The sequence below is a fragment of the Channa argus genome, chromosome 15 (genome assembly GCF_033026475.1).
Source record: "Channa argus isolate prfri chromosome 15, Channa argus male v1.0, whole genome shotgun sequence".
In the NCBI taxonomy this organism is placed as follows: domain Eukaryota; kingdom Metazoa; phylum Chordata; class Actinopteri; order Anabantiformes; family Channidae; genus Channa; species Channa argus.
The window spans coordinates 6,609,695-6,632,382 of NC_090211.1; the positions used below are offsets into that span (position 1 = coordinate 6,609,695).

Genomic DNA, 22,688 nt, shown 5'->3' on the forward strand with positions numbered 1-22,688 from the left:
TTTCTTCATTTGTGACTGTTTGTGGTTTTGTGGTTTTGTGTCTCTCCTATTTTCTGTTTTAATGTTATGCGCCTTTTCTGCTCTTTTTCTGACTGACTGATTCTAATAGAAATTATAAACAGAAGGCAATAAAAGTCATTTAGCATTTACTGTACATCAGTACAAAAGAATTCTCTCCGTGGTATTGATCCTGAGTTGATCTTTGATTAGTTAAACTTAGCGAAAATGGAGTAGCTATTAACTACACTATGAATCAAATCAAAATGTTTCCCTAATTATTCCACTATCCTATTTAAATATATAACAAGTTCTATATGATCTTATGTTTAAATATTTGCACATTTGCATGCCAGACAGTATTTACTGACAAAAACGGTTTTACTCCTGGATGTATTACTGGCCAGACTTGGCATGGATCAGCCATGTGTGTAGACAGAACACAGCTGCACTTGTCAGTCAGACATTTTACTGTAATTATACGTGCTGCCTGCAATGGCTTCCTATAGTTATGTAAGGAAACAAAATTTAGTTCGGTTTCTTATTGCTTCACTTTTTGCCACAGCTCATTCGTCTCATTGTTTCATTTTCACACTTAATAATTTACCTGCAGTTTTCTTTTTTGAATAGCCATGAAGAATAGATTCTTAACTTCCACAGGGAAAGTGCATGCAAATCTGTTTGCTTCCTCAGTCAAGTGCAGCACAAGTTCCCCCCTCCCTCACAGGTTAAAGCAAAGTGGCTTCGCTGCAGTAAAATTTGGGGCTAAGCTGGGCTAAGCTTAAAATATTGGATGCTGAAGCCCCAGATAAACCAATCAATGACGCAAATGGATGTTAAAAAAACAAGAGATAGATTTTGATTGGTTTAAATAAATGGTTTATAGTATCATCAAGTTTCTGCAATTTTTTTTCTCACTGTGGACAAAATGTGTACAGACATCAGAATATTCCTTCAGTCCTTCAAGTACACCATCTTGCTGGGGAATCAATAAAATATCTTGCTACTATGATTCTTCTTTTAATTTAAGTTAACTTATTTTTCTTAATTATCTCTTCATATTCACATAAATGCTTTGCCATGAGAGGACTCCCAGTCAGTTCAGCCTGACTATGGTTCACATTATCAGCCTGCATCCCAGGGAAGGAATCAGAAGTTTGACAGACAGGCATGCTGCTAAAACACTCGAGAGGACAAGCTCTAGGTAAGTAATGGAGGAGAGCAGGCTTAGGCATTAGGTGCAGCTCATCCATAATCACGTTTGGTTATTTCAGTGGCTACACAAGGAGAGGATGCAAATTTGAAAGGACACACAGACACACATTCATGTGTTGAAGACAATCAGCTCAGACAACCACATGGTCAAAACCTGTCAAAACAGAAATCAATGCATGAAGCACACTTGGGCACGTGCAGTCATTCTTCTTTGCACAAAAAGTTGACTATGTAATGCATCACAGACACACACATAAACACACGTGCTTGTTGTCTGCGACAACAATACAGTTTGTAGTGAGGGGGAGATCTGAAAGAGAATAAAGATAGCAAGAGGGAGAGGGATAAGAGAGGTAGAGTGAGGGGACAAGTGCAGCAGTTTTGAAAGCGTTTGGCTCCGTTCAAATAGTTGCCATGGTTTCGAGATGTTTCCATGGAAATGCTAGCTGCCAATAAAATGAATTTGAGGAGGATCTTTGCAGCAGGTTGGCAGGAAGGTGAGTGTGATGCAGAGGAAGGGGACAACAGGAGCAGTGACAGAGTTGGAAAGGAAGAGGGGGAAGAGGGAGGCCACTTCACTTGCTTTCCTAATGCAGCAGTCGCTCGCTTGGGTGAACAATAAAGGGGGGTCAGGGGAAAAATTTAGGGTAAACAAGGTGAGGGAAACATGCCACGCAATGGAAAGCAAAAGACAATTACAGTCTGGAGGGGTTGTCATAGTAACCATGGCTTCACAACAAAGACAGCAGGTAAATACATAGGAGTCTGGCTGGCCACTGATTAACATGTGTGCCATCATAATCACGTCTGTGTGTGTGTTTGACAGAAGAAGAGAGAAGAAGAGAGTGTTAGAGAGCATGTTCGTGAGAAAATGCGCGCGCGTGTGTGTGTGTTTGCGCACACAATCTCACTCAAAACACTTTCCACTAACTCTCTTTCATGGAAGCGGAGCCAGCGAAGGGAGCTGAATGCATTAGCGGGGTGCCGACTCTGACGCACATTTGTTTATGTGTGTACACGAGTGTGTAAGATCACGATGTTTCACACTTTAGCTGCTCCTTCAAGGGCTAAACAAGGCTTTTAATGTGCGCTCAGCCGGTGAGGGATGTCTGCTCCCCTTCCCCATGCTCCCCTGCATCTTCTGTGCCCCCTCTTCCTTCCTTACTTCCTTCCTCACGCCCTTTGTCTCATTCTATTTCATCCTTCTCTCTTTTACTCTCTCTCACTCTGAAGGACAGAGGTATTCCCACATTTCTCGGTCGCCATGGCAACGCTGCAGCAAGAAAGAAAGAGAGGCCGCAAGAGGAAGGGGGTGGTGGGGAGATTGGGGTGGTTGGTTGGAGGGGTGGCGGAGCTGGGGATGTGTGAACAATGCTAATGCTACTTCACTGATCATCGATTGTGTGTTTTTTCTTCCAGTCTCCGCTCCAGCTTCACTCAACCTAAGCCCCTGATGAAGCATCTCCCGCCACTAACACACGTACACACACACACGTACACACACATACACATACATTTATTTCCCTCGTTTCATTTGTACCATTCTCTTTCCATCTTCATTACTCTCGCGCTCTGGCCAGTGTCCTTCTCCCTGTGGTTTTAAAACTCAATCTCCACGTAGTGCTGTCATTGTTATCATTACTATTATTGGGTCATTTAGCAGGCAATGTTGGTATCCAAGGCAACCCAGAGAAGTGGCACTGGTTCCTTGGTGAATACCAATATAGACAAGCATCCATCAATATCTCAGTGGCTCATTATCAGTCTAATGGCGAGGCTGATGCTGTCACACTGGACTATAAATAATGTTTTCCCATTAGACACCAGTCCTGCCACCACTGGTCCATGTGTAAACAGGTCCACGGAAGTCATGTGCCCATGCACAGTTAACAACACTCCGTATACGGAGTTTGCTTTTGAGGCTGTGTTCAGGGTCGGAGGGTGGCAGGGTATGAGCACTGAGAAAATCTTGGCATGCAGCAGTGGCGGAGTGAGTGGAGCTGAGGGGGCAGGCTGGCAGGCGAGCAGCTGCACTGGAGCCTGACTGAGGGGGTTGACTCAATAAGCCAGGTAGTAGAGTAAATAAGGCTCCTTCACTCCCTCACGTAGGTGTGCACAACTGCAGGCTCTGCCCCCGTGTCTGCTGTCTGTAACGCTATCTGTTCACACTCACAGGCTGGCACGCACACATACGAGCATGCACAGACAAATCTGAAGGACTGCAGTGGCTTCTGCCTGTCAGTAGTCCTCGGTAACTAATCAATGAATTGAAGATGCTGATGAGAGTAAGAAAGAGATTCACTTCAACTATTGCCTACTTGCCTGAAGTCATTGCTGCAACTACGTGAATCGTTTAATGCTGCAGTAAAGGGATGGAAGGAAGTGGTGGCAGCAATGACCATGTGCACGAGCAAAGGTTGCTCGCAACGTGCTACATGATTTTAAAATGTGCACATTCACATCTCTCTGTGCACCGAAACACCAGTTAATTCACCTTGGAGAAACAAACACGGCGCCTTTATGTAACCAGGAGATGCAGAGAGGAGAGTAAGACCAAGTTGGGGGTGAGGGTGGGAGGGGTGAGGCGAGGCTGACTCTACTCCAAACAACCAGCTGCTGTTTGCATGTCAATCATCTCCAATGTGTAGGAAACCCGAGAGGACTCTTAATTCTGCAGGGTTGCATGACAAGTCATTTTGTGTTGATTGCCTGTCTGCTGGATGGTAATGCATTCATAATCGCATTGTGTTTGTTTGTACAGATTTTCTGCCGGTTTTTCTACTCTAGTCTGGAATGCTGAATATCAGAGATAATTATCTGAGATAGTAGGCTGCAATTGGGCCGGCTGATTCTTTTGTCAGAATCCTGTCAGATGTCAGCATTTTAGGAGCTCTATGGAAACAAGTTTGTGGATTGTGAGCCCATCGCCAGGGTCCAGACTGGAGCCTGAGATCGCATCATATCACAAACTCAACATGCTGCAAATGCTGTGCATCACAGATGAGGCCCTGGCACCTCCTTAAAGAGCTGTTTTTATTGCCCACACATTCACGCACATTGGCTGGTGGACTGGTGTTACACTGATGCTTCCACCGGTGTCTGACAGAACATAGGCTTCCTCTCGGGGAAAAGAAAGACATTTCTTCATGGATAGCTGTGCATGAAATAGTGTCCCTGGGTAAATCCTCGTGATAAATTACATCTTCTGTTGTTTGCTGGATTTTATTTACCTTCTCCTGGGATGACATATTCACTGCTTTGTCCAACCTCAACAGCTGGTTTACCTGCACACATGTGGCCCAAAGTATACACATTTCATTACATTACAGTGTGTTATACAATGCGTTTAACATGTGTAACTGGCAGGTGAAAGACATATCTCGGACGTGCTGCCTTTCAGGAATTGAAATAAATGACTACATTTTCAGCTTGACCAGCATCCACGTATGTCCAGAGTCACCATGAATCTTGTGATTTTCTCAACAAGACCAGTCAACACCCACTGAGAATCAATCGAGCCTGGCAGCTAAGAGCCAGACAAATCAGCGAATTATGAAAAATGTTTTTTATGAGGAGGACAACCAGCAGCACTGAATTATGAGTTTGAACTGAGTGCCAACCCATATCCAAAGTAAAATTAATAAATCTATTCAAACGTATTTTATTCCATCTATTTTGGGTGCACAGTTTAGCAGAGATCAGAGATTTTGCCTACAGTATTTGCCAACAGATGTTCACAGCTTTAGTAGCTTCAAAAACAAAACAAAAAAAAAAGACGAAAATTTGACAGTTCAGTAAGTCAGGTGATGTAGATTTAGGTGATACAATCACATGCAAAACAGTTTCTCCTTTCACTGATGACACCCCTAAAACCAGCAAATCAAAATGAATGATTCACAATGGCATTAAGTGACGTTAAATCTGTTTTTAAGAGCCTATAAAGGGCTTGTGATTTCTCCACCCACAGACAGGTACATATGTACGTCATAATCTCTTAAATATCAAGATCTATAGAATCAGGATTTTAAAACATTCTCACACAACAGCAACAGTTTATGTCACCTTTCATCATGTGTGCATGTAACAACGTGTACACACCAATTTGCACATATGTTACGCGGGCATGCGTGGGTATGCAGCCTTGATACAGTATGCAGGATGTGTCACAGATTGTTCGTGTCATCCTGTCTTCGCTCTCTCTCTCTCTCTCTTTCTCTGAGTCACATTACCTCTCCCTGCAACCTGCTTTCTAATCAATAACTCATCTCTCGATGTCGATTCCCTTCTACCCCCACAGGAAAACAAACGTCCTTCCACAGGACAAACAAAAAGAGGGTAGGATGAGTGGGAAAAGGCGGGAGGGGAAGTAAAAAGGTAGAAACATAATGGAGAAAATACTGTAAACTCCATGAATTACTTAAATAGGTCTATAGCACTGAAGAGGAGAATAAAGATAGAGAGGAGGTGAGAGGATGAGGAGGAGGGTTGTACAGAGACACGAAGGGGCTGAGGTGGAGGGAGAAGGATTGAAAGGGTAGCTATGGGATGGATGATTACCCCCCGTCTCCAAGGTTGCACTTTACGCTTAACTGTGTCAGTGCCGAGCGGAAGAGCAGCGATGTGCAGGAAGAGCAGTTGGGGGCTGTGGAAGGGTGACATGGACTGTTTATCACAAGAGACTGAATTAGAGAAGGTAGAGACACCTTTTTCTGGCTCTGACCTTCACATCCAAAACAAATGCAAGCCTTGACCTCTAGACAAAGCTCACCCCACAGGGTAACCACACCGATGCAGACACCGTCAACACCGCATGAGCACCAGAGCAGAAAACCATAGACAAGCGGCAGCAAGGAGCAGAGTGACAGGCGACAGGCCCCAGAAGGGAAAAAGCAGGAGGAGAAATCACTTAGATTCCAGCCAACTGCAAGAATTGGCCTTTTCATGAGAAGGGGAGGCAGAAAACGAAAACTTGTTTGCAGCTCATCGTTAGGACTCCCTTCCCCCTAATCTACTTTCTCCTCCTCCTTCTCAAATCCCCATCCTTGTCCTACCATCAGCTTTAACTTTCCCTCACAGTTTCCCCTGCCTGCCCTCATCCCCTCCACCTTCAGTCACAACTATTTTATACTAACTAGAGCTGAGAGAGAAATAGAGCCTTGTGACTGAGTTGCATGCTTGAGCCTCACTGTTTTGTCATATACAAATTGCCCTAGATTTTATGCAGTCTCTTTTAATCTTAATACATACTCACTGCTCTACCATTGAGTCATGTAGATACCAATGTTGGTGAGGTGAAAATGAGAATTCTTAGGTGGTTTTGCATAATCTATTCAGTGCCACCATTGCCTGAAACCTGCATAACATGTTCGCATCAGCATGTTAAAGTTCCAACACATGTCTCCTGCAAAGACAAGCACTTGCATTTCCTCCTTACTGCACCCATGGAACTCCAAAAAAATGGTAATACAAATTAAATAATGTTCATGCAATTCAAACCTGGATGCTTTAACATGGATTGTGTGCAGACAGCATGCGAAAGAGGACAGCGCTTGTTTTCATTTTCTTTCTTTCTTTCCCTATTTGCTGATGCTTTTCTTACACACCCCCACACAAAGGCTGGAGGAGTAATACATAATGTGTAACTGGATTACAATAATCTGATTACAGAATTTACTGAATTTTTGAGAAAAAAAAAGAAAAGCTAAGTTGCTAGATTACCAGCTTTGGGAAAAAAAGGGCTTACATGTAAAAGCTGTTTGAAGGGAAACAGGATCATTTAAGCAGTAGATCCAAAGTATGTGATTTAAAATAGCTGTATTGCAGTTTGATACAGTTCATAAATGTAGGATACTTTGTATGTTAAATACATTTAAAAGCAAAATATACCCTGTATTTTGTCATTTTTTTAAGTTTAAAATATTTTTGATGTGCTTTGTGTTTGATTTGACATACAGGTAAAGGAACATATATGCTAAAACGTGCAAGAACATTGCTGTTTTATCTTTACTGCTGTTTAACTCTCAAATCCTCCAAGAAAAGTCTTCACACCGTATGTCATCTGCAGTTCTCTGAGGTCAGAGTTACCGATGCACAGCATGTTTTCCTTTCAAAGCTGGTTGACTGTGACCTTTCTAGTAGCCATTCAAGTGGCATTGCTCTATGGATGACAAAGTCTGAACATTTGCATGTTAGCTTTGTCATGGTTAACATGGAAACGCTAACTAACACTGCTGTGCCATAGCACATGTTCACAGATCCACATGGCTGTGTAGTCAGTTTTGTCACCTACCTGAGAACTGCTCCTTTCGACATTAAGAGCTAACATATGTGGAGGTGCAAACATTGCTCCTCGATGTTACCACATCAACACACAACATTAATGTTTGGAAGCCTTCAACACAAAATTAAGTAACAGAGTAACAGCTGAGACTAAGAGTCATTGATTATTTCCTTTCCTTCTAGATTACATTATTGAACACAGTTTAGACCTGGACATTTATGGCATTGTTCATTGTTCATTGAAAGCACACACACATGTGCACACACACAGTAAATCTGTTTTCCATTATTAGTTGGCCTTAGCTACTGGCAGGTTTACAGCAAAATTTAGTAGGTTTGGGAGGATGTTGTACTGAAATAAGATGAAACACTTTCAGAAATTCAGTGCCTTTGTTGTTGACTGACAGGCAGTTAACCGCCAGAGCTCTGATATTAAAATAGTTGTCAAATGTTACAGGAGAATCCCTGTTAAGACACAGTGAATCAATGTTAACCCACCCTAACAACCCCATCCTGCACCCACACTCACCCATAAAATAAACACACACACACACGCTGGGCCAATAATTGTTTTCCTCAGTTAGTAGCATTCAGAACCTGACCTCTTGACACACCCCCATCCAGCACGAGCTAAGTGTGCACCACAGACTAAATATCATCCAACAAAAGACACACACACACACACATACATGCTCAGACATTGACCCATGTGAATGCAAAGACACACACATACAGACAGACATGGAGCGAAGGCGTAGGTCAGCTGCTTGGGTCACGATACACGCCCTGCAGCCAGCTAGTCCACAGCCTCATTGTCAAATCAGCTTTAACACTGACACAATGCCTTCAAAACACTCAAAGACAGTCTGCAACACCGCTGCAGCGCATGGGGAAAAAACTGATGTCAATTGAGGGACTGGAAGGCTCTCTGGGAAAATAACAGCGACGTGGAAGAACATGCACATTGAAAATTCACAGAAATTCATTCACAAACACACACATGCACATGCAGGCAAAATAACCTTCAGAGAAACAATGTTTGCTGCTGTTTTGCTCTAGTGATTTGGCAAACATGTTCTTCCACTTGTTTTCTGTTTCGGTGATTTAAGTTAATAAACCTACAGTTAAAAAATAAAAAATAAGCACCACAATCTCACTTTGAATTTTGTGAAAAAACGTTATTTTTATTTCATAAATTTCTCAGTATGGCACATGAACAGAGATTGAATGTTCTGAAAAAGATTTGGCACAGATCCTTGAAGCAGAACAAATCCACCCTCCTTCATGCATACACACTCACTCTCTGTCACACACGCACGCACACACGCAAACACACACACAAACACACACACACACAAACAGACATACACCCCGTGACATGTTCCTCCAGTGTTAATATGCACATCTGGGATTATAACAGGTTAAAACACAGTCTTAAGAAACAATCACAATAACAACCATAGTCAATATTGCAGAAGAAAAGCCAAAGTGAAACAAAGAAGCAGATGGAGGCCATGTTTAATTGAACAGAGGGAAGGAAATATCAGAAGCCTTGGTTTGTTGTCGGGTTTGTTTTCCATTTTCCTGAGAGAGCATTGGAGTGGTGAAGGGGGTTAACAGGAGAGTGCATGTGTGCATGGGAGAGCGTGGATGTGTGTGTATGTGTGCACAAAAAAGTTAACACAGGATCACATGTTGACATCTAGTGAGAGGGTGAAAAATGATAAGAGAAGAAGAGGTGAAACAGGAAGCATGAGGTAGATAGAAGAGCAGAGAAGGAAAATGGGGGTTAACAGGATGAGAAGCGTGGGAGGAACTGGGGGGTAACATTGCTACGAGCATAAGAGTATTGTGTGTTTGACTAAGAGAGAGAGATGGAGGAGAGGCAGTGACTGAGGCTTTAGCTACATTTCTGAAGGAGAGTGTGAGAAAAAAGCAGAGAAGCAGGAGAAGTCAGCCGTGCTCCTCCTCTGCCTTTCCTGGGTTGGGGGACAGAGAGGAGTCATTTCCCCTCCAGCGCTGGGTGACATATAAGCACCACGGCGGCCCTTCCTCCTTCATGTCTTTATCTCTACTGCACATAGATACACAATCACGCATCCTGTATGCACTTGAGTGCACACAAGTACACATGCAACCCACTTGGTTGTATGCATAAATATGCATACTTATGCCACTCATGCAGATATGACATAAAAACACACAGAGAGGGCAAACTTCACAGGCCTCTGTATGTGGATGACATTACATTCATAATCTTTTACACACACACACACACACACACATTTGTAGCTAAAACCTACACAAATAGGGAGTGACAGGATGTCTCGGTGTCATCTTTTATTCCTCCTGTCATCCTTGTCTCTTTTCAATCTATCTCTACTTTCTCTTTTTCTATTTCTGTCTGCCCTTTCCTCCCTTGTCATTCTATTTCCTTTGGGCTCAGAGGGTGGGGAGGCCCGAGGCGACAGAAGCTGTTGCGTGGTAAGCGGGCCGCACTGTCGGCTGAGCATGGTAAACGTGGCACAGCCATGATGGGTCACACAGAAACACTGCAGCTTGAGCACAACGGGAGCCTCTGTCATGCATGCTGAACGTCGCTTGTAGCCGTCCATGAGCATTAGTGGTAAAAATATAACTTGTTAGGTTGGTGTCACATAGACTGCGAACTGAAATGAGAGCAGACATGAAATGAGGGTACTAAGGGCCAGACTGGATAAATAAATCAACACCAATGAGAAAAGCAGCATACCTCACTGGCTGACATGTGGGGGTGGAGATAAAAAAAGGGTAAAGAAAAATCAATATCTCCAGTAAAAGTTTATTTCATATTGATGACTGTTTACAACTGTTTCCTGCATAAAAAGAAAAAAAAAACATTCACAGGGAGGGTGTTGCTGGTCTTTTTTAGAGCTTGGCTAGAGTTGTTTTTTTGGATCATACCTCACTTCTGTTCTGACTGAGTCCAGACAACTCCTGACCTTCACTGCTAATGTACAGTCTTGGTTTGACCTCAAGTCCTTCCAGGCCTCTGTCGCCTTGGTAGACCGTGTAGGACAAGATTAGACAGCTTCATTATCACACCACCAAGATTATATATCCATATGTCTGTCACTATCTCTTCACTGTCATCCATACAGTGCTCCAGACAGACCTGAATTTACACTAAAAAGTGTTGAAATACACTCTATGGCCCTTGCCCAGGTTCAAACAAACATCAGACACAGCAGAGTGTACGATTACAATGCAGAGCCAAGATGCCCATAAACCGTAAATCTGCGATCCGTGCTGCTGTGATAGACGGGGATGTGTGTTTGGAAACTTAACTGTGAGCCTGTCCTCTAAGAGGAGCACATTTGCTGGGTCAGCACATCCTTTAATGGTTATGGATGGTTCAGGACATTCTGATACAAGTCCCAGAGTCCGCACACATCACAAAACCAGAGGGGAGGTTTCTACAGCGCTGCAGGGCAAAAAGTTTCTCCAGAAGATTGTTCCCATTTTCCAACACAAACTGCAACATGTCAGATTGTTCTAAAAACACAAACCTGTGTTTGAAAGTGCAATATGGCTGCTGTCAGGTGAAAACCTTGCCCCAAATGTCAGCGTCTCAGGATCTAAGAAAAGCAGCCTTCTTTGAACTCCTGTCTGACATTTTTTGGTTTAACCCATAGAGTTCTGAAGGGGTTTCACCTGTTGTCTCAGTGCAAAAAGACAAATGGATGGGGGAGGGATGGGAGGACTTGGTGACACAGTGGCACACAAAACACTGCTGCACTCAACAGAATAACAGAAGCCATCATGTGAGGAGACAAGCTCTGCTCTCACAGACTATCTTGATGTCCTTCTGAAAAATAATAGCAATAACGATGCATATAAATTACAGAGGTTTGATGCTTTTGGACTTGGCGATGTTTAGAAAATTAGCCTTGGTGCCTAAGCACATGCATCATTGACACATGTGTATCAATAATGCATTGAGCTCTGCTGTCGCTTCACTGCTATATTTAAAGGGGGGTTGACAGAATAGAAATTAAGCAGTGTGCAGCTCACATAGGGCTTGTAGTGCTGAGGTTAACATGTGTGCAACACTGCCTTTGGGGATCGGCGCAAGTGTGGCCGCTGTTTTTTACACTGCCGGCCACAACAATCAACGGACTTAACTTGGAATGCCCTCATATCTATGATTACACAAACCTCACTCATCATAGGAGAGCAGCTCCTAATGATTCCATGTGCATCGTTACGATTATGACTAAAAGTCGCATCACTGTCAAGGCGATTAACCACAAATACAGCCACTAAAAATACACATTAAAAATCACTTAAGCTTCAACAACAGGTGTTACTCTCCTATATAGCTGTGCCAGGGCAAACCAATTAAAACAAACAGCACAATCCAAAATGAACCACTAACCTTGAGGAGCTGGCTAAAGATATGAGGAAAATAAATGCTGACAATAGACTTGACCCTTAACTTTTAACTTGTGGCAGATTGACAACAAGCTAAAAGACACTGGAGATGTTCTGTTGAAAGGAGAGGCTGGTCTGATGGAACAGACCTTTCATCAGTTGGGTTTATCCCAGTATGTAGAAAAAAAGTAAATGGGGGGGGGGCTAATAAAGAGAAAAAAAAAATCCAGTTTTTATTTTAAGTGTCAGTGGGAGGATGATAAAAGTAGCCTGAAGCAGAGAGAGACAGACAGACTGGTTTAAAGTGGGGATTTAAAATGGAGGTCTGAAGACCCCTCCTTCCTCCTCCCCTCCTCACACAACCTAGCTAGCATAAGCCCACCTGAACATGCACACGTGTGTGTGCATACACATGCACACTGAGCAGTATTGCATCGACAATGGTGTAACATCTCTTGCCATAAACAGCGAAACGCTTCAAATGTCCTGATTTATTTGCCTTATACAACGGTACAACAGACATTTTATAATCCAGAGCTGCATACGCAAAACACACAAGCTTGCACACACACCTAGACACACACACACAAAAACACACACATCCTGATGTTTTTCACCTATTTCCTGAATGGGTGGCGGGTCCCTTCCTGCACAGTAAACACACCATTTCCATTAGAGTGTTGGAAGTGTGTTCAGTGCTCTGTGACTCAGACACTGCAGCACTGTGCCTCTGTCCCCAGCTCAAACGCTGCTCTCTCTAACACTGAGCTTCAATAACATGGCCTCTGGTTTGTGCCACTTCACAGGAGCTATAGGGGCTACACAATGTTTTCTAAAGTGTTGAGCTACTACAGGCAATAGGAAGGGCACAAGGAATTAGGGGTAGCTAAATAGCTTTTATAACAGTCCTTGCTTTCAGCCATTGATGTGCACAAAAATGTCACATGCACACACAAACACACTGCACTCTTACCCACAAGCATGTCCACTTTATATTTTCTATGTTATTAGCACACATACTGAGGCAGATGAATGCAGTATGTAAATAACTTGTGATGGGATTATGGATCCCTTGTGCTGGGAAAGGAATATGTTAATGAGTGATGCAGAGCATGAGTGTTAATCACAAGTGTAGGATGCATAAATGCATTAGGCAATAGTGGGGCCTATGCAAATTAAATGGGTACAGGGCACCCCAAGTAAATGACATGACTCAATTATCAGAAGTATAGTTGAAATAAACAAATATGGTTCCATTAACGAGGATCATTATGGGGGCAAATTACCTGGCAAAAAAAGAAAAAAACATGGATGTATGTGAACACACGGATTGAATTCTATACCATCTGCTCCCATCTGTTTAGCATTCGCAACCCAAATCAAGACGCTGTGATAAGGGCCGTTGCAGTGGCAACAGTTGCCAGGGAAACCTGATAGCAGGATGCTGTGGGTTTGGGGGGAGAGCTAGACATGGGTACAATGCTCAGAATGATTTGCTACCACTGAATAAACACCGACTGGCTCATCGAGATAGGGCACCTGAAACGAATGTGACTGACAAGGGGCAATGGGGTGCCTTACAAGACGCCGATGGTGACGCCGTTTGGCGCATTAGTCTGAGTGTGTAGTCATGGCAATGAGGTGTTGACATAGCGCAATCACACTCTGAGCGCTGCGATGGTGATGACATTCAGGACAGCACAGAGCGAGTTTGAGTGAGCTTGTAAATCAGAGCAGGGCCTTTCCTGTCCCCAAGTGCAGAGAAAAAGGGCCCAGTGCTGACCATTTCACATTCGCTGTGTCTCATCTCAAGCTGAGCCAAAGGGATACAAACAGTGATACTACAATTAAAATTTGTTTTAACAAAAAGGGGGAAAAACAGCCATCGGATTTCACAGACTTAAACTGCCATTTTATGTGCCAGGTTTTTTTAATTTTCAAATTGACCTCTGCTAACAGAACATCTCTCATAATTATAACCAGTGTAATTTGCTAATTATAATAACAGTAACAATAATACAATAAAGATAACACTTGATTTAAAAAAACAGAAAATAATCAAACTAGATAAAAACCCAAAATGAAAAACACTTATCATAATAGTTTTGTTTTTTAAAGAGATCTATAAGTTCTATATTTTTTCATTTATTTGTCCTTTTTCTTTAGAAAAAAAATCACCCACTGCTGTGTACTGTACTGTACTGTATCCCACTTTCTCCTTCACTGAATGAGCTTAGCTTACCTTGAAAAATGCTTGGCAATGTCTCTCGTCCATTTAGCTCCCTGCTGCAATGAAATCCACTCATACACGATAACACTGAGATACAGTTGTGAAATAATCCTCTGCAAAGGAGCAGTCTTCACCAAAGGTTCTTGTCCCGTCTTTAATGCGTGATATCATGAGGGATCCTGACTGCATGAAACCTCAGAGCAGTCAAGTCCATTAGGACTGGACTGGAGAAGCCATTTTGAAGGCCAGGCTATTTCCCGCTGATGCATGTGGAGTTCTCTTAGTGGCACGCTGAGTCCGTCCCCACTGCCACTTGTTAGCCCAACAGTCTAACAGGAGCAGTCATAAAACAACTTCAGTGTCTTATACAAATGAAAAAAAGTACTTCTCAACTATTTTTAGACAGAAGTAGTAATAATAATAATAGTCATTGTAATGATAAAAATGATAACATAACAATAACGTCAAGTCACCATTGAAATAGATCTCATTTGCTGAAACCAAATGATGAGCAAATCTAGAATTTAGAAAGCATGCTGAACAAGCATGTGCAACTTTTTAGTAATATGTACGGTAACATATTAGTTATATATTCGTATATTATGTATTAATAATTAAATGATCATTATGTCAAATGCAAGCTAATGCTTGTTATCATTATTACCATTATGATAATGATTATTATTATTACTATATTTTATACCAAATGATGAAGTCGTATGTCATATTTTAGCAGTAGAGTGTTGATCTCCCTTCTCCGTTGACCCTGTTTATGTGAATGCGACAGAAAGGGGGAAAACACGTTGTGTGCTACAAAAAAGTCGAGCCCAAAATAAATTCACTCAGGTACTTCACCAGGTTTGTGTTTTCGATCCTTCTCAATGAATTCCCCTCTGCCACATGTGTCCATATGCAGCACAGTCGGAGCAGCCATCTTGTTCAAAGTTGAGAAAAGTACTAAGGTTGGGCCACTACAACAGCTGCGTGTGTGTGTGGTTCTTTTTTTATATATTTTTCAGATGTTGTAGTTTTCAGTCAGAAGCTTGATAAAGATTCTTTATAATTTATTTCTTTGAATGAAAATATATTTACGGTATATATAATATGTACTCTCAGTTCTTTTTTTTTAATACCTGTCATAGTCTTTTATGCCATAAGATTTTTCTTCTGCCATGTTAACTCACTCTTCCTTCAAAGAAAACAGTAGCCAGTAAAGTGTGAAAGGGAGAAAGTGAGAAAGTGAGAGTGAGACAACTCTGGAAAAAATAAAAAATTAAATTATTCTGTCTCCCTGCGAAGAACTAGTCTGATGGGTGCATCCTGGAGAGAATTGCTGCACTGCTCTAATTTTGCTGTCTCTGTTCTGTTTTAGAGCTTCCTGGAACTGTTCTGCTCACCCAAATCATTGTTTGTTGTTCAGTGTCTGCCAAACACTAATCTCACAACATGTTCAATGGCCAATATTATGTCTGCCTCTAAATATATATACACTGAATATGTCTGGAAATATAAGACACAATCCGTATAAAGCTAGAGAGACTCACTGCATGTGTGCATTATTCATAGCTTTCCTATGATTGTGTGGCTTGATCTTGGACTTTTGGCAAAGATTATAGCAGGTTGCACAGGTGACTGGCTGTGACTTACACCATATATGTTTGTGTTTGATTTAGTTGAAAAGTATGTGCAGATGCTATTGTGGGACTAGTGCTGCTCAGATATGTCTCCTTTCTGCTTCTCCCAGTCAACAGATTGCAAAGCAGTGACTATGTGAAACTTCATCATTTCTGCAATATGTCCATAAGGACAGTAGGCTACAATCAGTCTTACATACCTGGTCTCACTGGTGCTTTCTGTATGTCTGTCCCTATCTAGTGTCCCTTTCATCTTACCTTTTACCTCGACTTTCACTTTTGCTCAGATTTGAGTCTCTTGCACATTTTCCTTGGAGCCGCTCTTAAAAAGCAGGGGCTCATTCTGGCCCTTTCCCATTAGGCCTTTTAAAGAACTGTGGAGACCCAACTGGGGCAGGGGCAAAGGGGAAGGCAGGGTGCCACCAGCGGGTGTTCCCCCACTGGTGGAGGTTGGAACCTGGGAACAGGATATGGTATTCTGAGACTGAGAGCAAGGTGAGGGGTTGTTGTTGTTGTTCAGCCCAACTCCCGCACCAGTGCCCATACCCAGGCCCATTATATTGTTGTTGAAGTGGTGGGTTTTGTAGTAGTGGTTGAGATGCTCTGTACGAGCAAGATTTGGCAGGTTGACTATCTCTGGGTGGTGCAGCCTGAGGGTCTGTCCACCTCCTATTCCACTGTTTCCACTCTGTGATACAGTGGAGCCTCCTGAGATGCCACTGCCCCGACCACTTGCACCAGCCCCTAGCTCATCCTCCACATTGATGATCTCAATGGCACGAGCAGGCCCATGGTGCTTATGCAGCTGGTGTTGCTTTCTCAGCTTGTAAAACACCACCAACATCACCGCTGCCATAAAGGTAATGGCTACGAAGCAGCCAATGATGATCTTGGTGGTCTTCATCACATCGTCCAAGCCTGAGAAGCCTGGCTCAGTGATGGGCACAGTAAAGGTGGGTTGGGTGGCCCGAGGAGAAGAGGATGACCAGCCAGGTGACAGAGAGGAGGTTGTGGTAGGAACATGGACAAAAGTCTTATTGGTGGCAACCAATGCACCCTCTTCATCTCCTGGATTCTCCACTGTTTCCACGGTGACTGTTGTAAAGTAGGTGTAGTTGACACTAGCATCAGCAGCAGTAACGTTAAGGACAGCAGTTGCTGTGGTATTGCCAGCAGCATTGGTAACCATGCAGGTGTACTGGCCTGTATCTCGCAGAGTGACATTTGTGAAGTTGAGTGTGCCATCGTGCAGGACAGATATCCGCACCCGGTAAGAGCCGTGGGTCATTAGAGTGCCATTAGGGGTAATCCAGTTAACAGATGTCGTGGAGGTGCTTGTGCGACATTTTAACTCAGCAGCCATACCCTCGGTAACATTGAGGTCTGTAGGTGGCTCCACTATGACAGGTGCATAGCAGGTGAAATGGCTCTGGTCAAGCTCTCCGATGTACTTGCCCTTTAAGAATGGGGGAGCATGGCAACGAGCACAGCAGGTGGTGTTACTGGGAACGGTTTCTTTCAACCACCAGCTAAGCCAAAGAACATCACAGTTGCAGACCCAGGGGTTGTGGTTGAGGTGTACCCTCTCCAGTTGGTGAAGGGGTGTAAAGAGGTCATGGGGCAAGGAGTGCAGGGAATTATGGGACAAGTTGAGCTCTTCCAGGTTCTTCAGGTCATCAAACGCATTGCGTTCAATGACAGAAACCTGTGAGTGCATGAGCCACAGCTTGCGGAGAGACACCAGGCCCTGGAAGGAACCGGGTCGTATGATCTCTAGCCGGTTTCCTGACAGCTCAAGCTCCTCTAAACGTACAAGGGCAGTCAATTTGGGAATGTCCTTCAGCCCACACATGCCCAAGTTCAGGTACCGTAGATTGATGAGGCCCACAAAGGCTGCGTCAGAGATAAAATCCAACTTCTTGAGCTCACCCAGGTCCAGGCGACGTAACGAGGGCACACGATGGAAGGCATAGCCTGGCAGAGTCTCAATGGGGTTGTTACGCAGCCATAGCTCTCGCAGCTTGCTGAGGTACTCAAAGGCATGTGATGGCACCAGTGTGAGGCGGTTGTCGAAGAGCTCCAGTGTGTTGAGGTTGGGGAGGCCATTGAATGCTCCGACTTCAATCTGACGGATTTGATTCTTGGAGAGCTGGAGGATCTCAAGGTGCCTCAAGTGCTTGAACGTGTCTGACTTGATTACCTGGAAAAACACATAACAATTCAATTACTTTACAGCCCATACAAAGGTTAATACACTGTAGATGACAAACAGATGTTTGAGTATTCTTGAAAAGTGTAAGCTTGTGTGTGTGTGTGTATGTGTGTGTGTGTGTGTGTGTGTGTGTGTGTGTGTGTGTGTGTGTGTGTGTGTGTGTGTTGTGTGTGTGAGTTTGTGAGAGAGGGACAGAGAAACAGGGAGAAAGAGTGAGAGAGGAGTTAGATCGGTTGCCCACCAATCCCACAGTTGTTGTTTCAATCCCCGGCTCCTCCGATCACATGTCGAAGTGTCCTTGAGCAAGACATTGATCCCCAACTTAGTTGCTCCCGGTGAGTGTTGACCAGCTGCATAGTAGCTCCCCCATCGGTGTGTAAGCATGATTGTGAGTGCGAATGAGAAGCAGTATAAAGTGCTTTGAGTGCCAATAGATAGAAGTGCAGACCATTTACCATGAATTATGAGTTTTGTTTTACAAGAGCCATTTTTGACAATCTCAGGAAGAAGTAACTTTAAGTACCTGAAATCACGTGCTTTTATTTTACCATCAAATAAAGTACAGTATAAAGCATTAAATTTTTATTTAATCTATAACTTATTATAGACTACATAAAATGCACATCGTCTTTTATAAATATGGGACATCTGGAATTAGAGTTATTAAGACATGCACCACAGAACCACAATATAGTAGTAGACCTTTTTTGTATATCAAACCCTATCTGCCCTGGTTTCATGTCCCTTAATACTGTCTGATCTCAAATATTGGGTTAATAAGCCACCCTAATTTATAGAGGGTATGGGTGTCACACATCATAAAGGCAAAGATAAAAAACAAAACACTGAATGATTCAAAGGCACAAATATAGCTATACAATATAAATTAAGCATTCAAGTTAAACATGTTGTCTCACTTGCTGGTCTGAGGGTTACATTTGAGTGGTAAAACCAAATTACTAACAACACTAACTTGCACTTCAGCACAGCTGTCCTATTTTGAAGTGGGGGGGAAGGAATTAAAGCACAAACTTCCAAAATATTTTTTAAACATTTAAAAATCCACCATGTGACCATTATACCACACAATGACACAATATGCGGATCCACAGCTAAATGTGTTAAACATTTGCCCCTTTGTTGTATCTCTACGATGAACCCACTGTAACCCATTCCCATTCCTAACCCTGATCTTATTTTACTGCCTGCTTCAGACACAGTGGTGCTTTTCACACAGTTATTTCAGGGGATTTTCAACTGACAGATAATAATGCCTTTATAACAAGCTGATTATTATTTCTGCAAGACAGTGAAAATAAATTAATACTTTTAAAAAAATGTCTACACATTCTGCATGACACTTTTCTATTATGAGTTGTTTCTCTACAGGAAGCCATGATTCTGAAAATCTTGGGTACCACTGGCCCTGGACAGCCCAAACCAGTGTCGGTGCCATCAAAACGGAGCTCATTTGGCGAGAAGTCAAATACTCACAGCTAGTGAGGGCAACTAAAAACCCCATACTAAATCTCTGACTGTTTGAGATATGTGTGGCCAGAGCCCTCTGTGAGACACACAGAAACTCCTGGAGTCAGGCCATTGCCTTCTCTGTATGTGGAGCAGGAGCAGGGGAGGGAGGGGAGGATAGGCAATGGGGGGGGGGGGGGGGGGGGGGGGGGGGGGGGAAGGAGAGGGATGGGTGGGTATGTTAAGAGGGGGTGTGAGCTGTCAAGGCGATACTCTCAGGGTACTCAGTGAAGGAAAAAATAAGCCAGAGAATCTAGGATGCCTTCAGGTGTTAAAACATTTTTAGATTTTTAATCATTTCAAGTGGGGCTGCAGGATACAACAAACCAAATTGGAATTTAAGGGCTAAAAACAAAATGCAATGAATATCGTTATTTCCTTATTTTTTCTACCAAATGAATAGCACTTCTTAAAACCCAACATACCAACTCATGTGACACAATGTACCAATTAAGCTCCGCTAACATACCAAAATGTTTAATAAGATGTTTCCTCTGAGGAATGGAGGATATCCCACTGCTCTGTCAAATGTACAGGGCAGGCAAATGTACAATTTTAACAATGTTTTACGATGCTTGTTGTCGCTTTTCATTAGAGGAGATAATCTGTAAAGAAAATGAATTTAAATAAAAAAAGAACAAAGCATTGTCAGCAACATGAGGATGGATCCAATTACTTCAAATGCTCCTGCAAAGAGTAAAATCAACCCACTCTATTTATAAATGTAGAGATTCATGGGCTTTGTATCGATGGTCTGTGGTTAAATGATCTTTCCTTGCAGCTGTAAAGCCACAAAATGCTGTCTAGGGACTCTAGATAAATTGGTAATGCATACAAAAGGCAGTACAGTGTCATGGAAATATGCCTTGCCTTCACTTAATAAAATATTCCCCCAGTTCAGCAGAAGTTTAAGTGCCTTTTTCTACCATTATTGCCACTTACTTTTCTGCTATTTCTCAGAACTAAAGTTTCTTAGAGAGAAAACCTGTATCAACAAGTTATTATAACATCCTGGCTTCTAAAGCAAATGTTCTTTATGGTTATATACAACAATCAAAATACCCATACAAGTGTACAAGATACATATAGTAAGCCTGTTACTGTCTGTTTCTGAATCTGTAAATATTTCAGTAATAAAACATCCTCAGTCTCGTTATACAGAATTTGTCTTTGGTCAATACCTACATAAATAGCTGTAGCTGTACAAAATGTAATCAGTTGGTGTATGTGCTGAAAACAAGCTATAAAGACTAGAAATACTGACATGTTTGAAATGATAAAATGTGTCTTTGATTTATGCTGTGATGTAGCTGTAAATAGAAATGAGAGTGGACCATGACCTAGTCGGTGATCGTTACAAGATAAACAACCAGCAGTCGAATTAAATATTAATATTTTCACAGAACCATTAAATGGCATCACTTAATGTGACTAACAGCAATAAATTACATAAATGTATTTTTTAGAGACTGAAGGATAGGTTCTATAATGACATGGATAATTATAGGTAATAATGTGAAATATTTGTATACAAAACTTTTTTATGGAATACAGAACACAAATCAACACTGACATTATTTGACCTGTGAATTCCATTAGTATTTACCTGTATCGAGTTCTCCTGCAGGTTGAGGTATCGCGTGTTGACTGATATGCTTTCTGGCACCTCCTCCAGGTTTTGCCTGGTGCAGATAACTCTGCTGGCCTGGTTGGAGCAGGTGCAAAGGGACGGGCAGGAGGAGGTGGCTCCCACCAACTCCGGCCCAGGTAGGAGGAGCCGCAGTAGCAGCTGGGCCAATAGAAAAAGGAAGGGGGAAGGGCCGGGAAGGCAGGTCAGCGTGGCGATGCGCATGGCAACTGGGACATGACCCTGCTCTTTAATCCGAAGGTACAGGTGAGGCGACTTCACACTGGTGGATTAGAGAGAAAAAGTTTGCTTTCCTTTTGGTCCTGCAGTGGCAATTTGTTCTTTCTAATTCTGCATCCTCTGAGATATATTTTTATTTTCCTCTGTCGATCTCTGTGGTTTCTCCTTTTGTTTTTTCGTTTTTTTGGGGGGGAAACAGAAATATGCAGATAAACAGATGTTATTCCCTTTTTTTCCGGTGTTGTCTGGAGATTTGAGTGAGGCTTTTTGTGAAGTGAGAAGAACCCAAGAGTTGCTGTGGGAGAACAAAAGAGGGAGAGACAAAGAGAGAGAAAGAGAGAGCAGATATTAGAGACAGAAGACAGATAGCACTATATGTTTTCACCAACAGAGAATGAGCAGAACAAATAACACGTAGACATGTACAGTATAGCTTATCATGGGACGGATTGTCAAAAAATCTTTGAGAAGCATTAGAACTTCTGTGTCACTGCTCAAATCAAATCCCACATAATCCTTCAGCAGACACTTTGTCACAAATCAAATCCTTACACCGAGGGCAGGTGGAAGCCGATTTTTATAATTATTGGTTCAAGGTATGGAAATCTGAAAACTCGCAATCTAAAGTAGGACAACAAGGTATTTCTGTTCTTACAGGACTGCGTGTAGTAATGAAATCATGTAATGTTTTTGTGGAGCAACTCTAAAAAACAATATTGAGTTTTGCTTTGCGTTCCCAAATGAGATTTTCAATGGACAAGTTGCTGTAGGTTATTTTCATTATCAATTCATTATTATTAATTCATTCATTTAGTCAGTAAAATGTCTAGGGGAACAGTGACCTTTGCATGTTAAATTTAGATGGTGTTCAGGATAAAAAGAGATGAGTCCTGCAAATTTGTTACTTGGATATAGTATAATACCCCCAAATATTGACAAATTCCAAATGTGTCACCAAGTTGCTAGCAAGTGCCATAGCAATACTATGTAAAATAAAGAAACCACGTTTCACGACTGAAACCACGTTTTTTTAATTTACATGATTTTAAAATAAACAGGTAAAAACGTGTGTTGACATGTTTGTAGTTCTCATGATTTCAGCATGATTTGGTGTTAAAAGACAAAAATTTGTTATGTTGAATGATAATACTGCACATGCAATTAATGTCAACAGGAGTCTGGTCTATGATATAAATAGGCATAATATATATAATCTTGGACCAGAATAAAAAGGGGTGTGGCTAATTTGAACCAGAATTTATTTTCTGCATTAATCAAAAACACTTTGGGGCAAGGAAAGGAACGAGCAATGTA

At 42.3% G+C, this 22,688-nt stretch overlaps 1 protein-coding gene across 3 annotated transcripts in view; it reads right to left on the reverse strand.

Moving 5' to 3' along the window:
- The window catches only part of lrrc4ba (leucine rich repeat containing 4Ba), a 53,552-nt gene that overhangs the window by 8,661 nt on the left and 22,203 nt on the right, over nucleotides 1-22,688 (reverse strand). The window contains exons 2-4 of one of the 3 annotated variants that reach the window (XR_010910755.1): nucleotides 21,114-21,669; nucleotides 14,147-17,968; nucleotides 8,655-13,717 (exon numbers count right to left, since the gene is read on the reverse strand). Coding sequence is in view for 1 of the 3 variants with exons in the window: in XM_067476377.1 (XP_067332478.1) it covers nucleotides 16,052-17,968; nucleotides 21,114-21,359 (2,163 nt within the window). In the remaining 2 variants the exon portion in view is untranslated. Of the gene's footprint in view, nucleotides 1-8,654; nucleotides 17,969-21,113; nucleotides 21,670-22,688 lie in introns of those variants that run through there. The other 2 variants (XR_010910756.1, XM_067476377.1) reach the window with 2 other exon arrangements.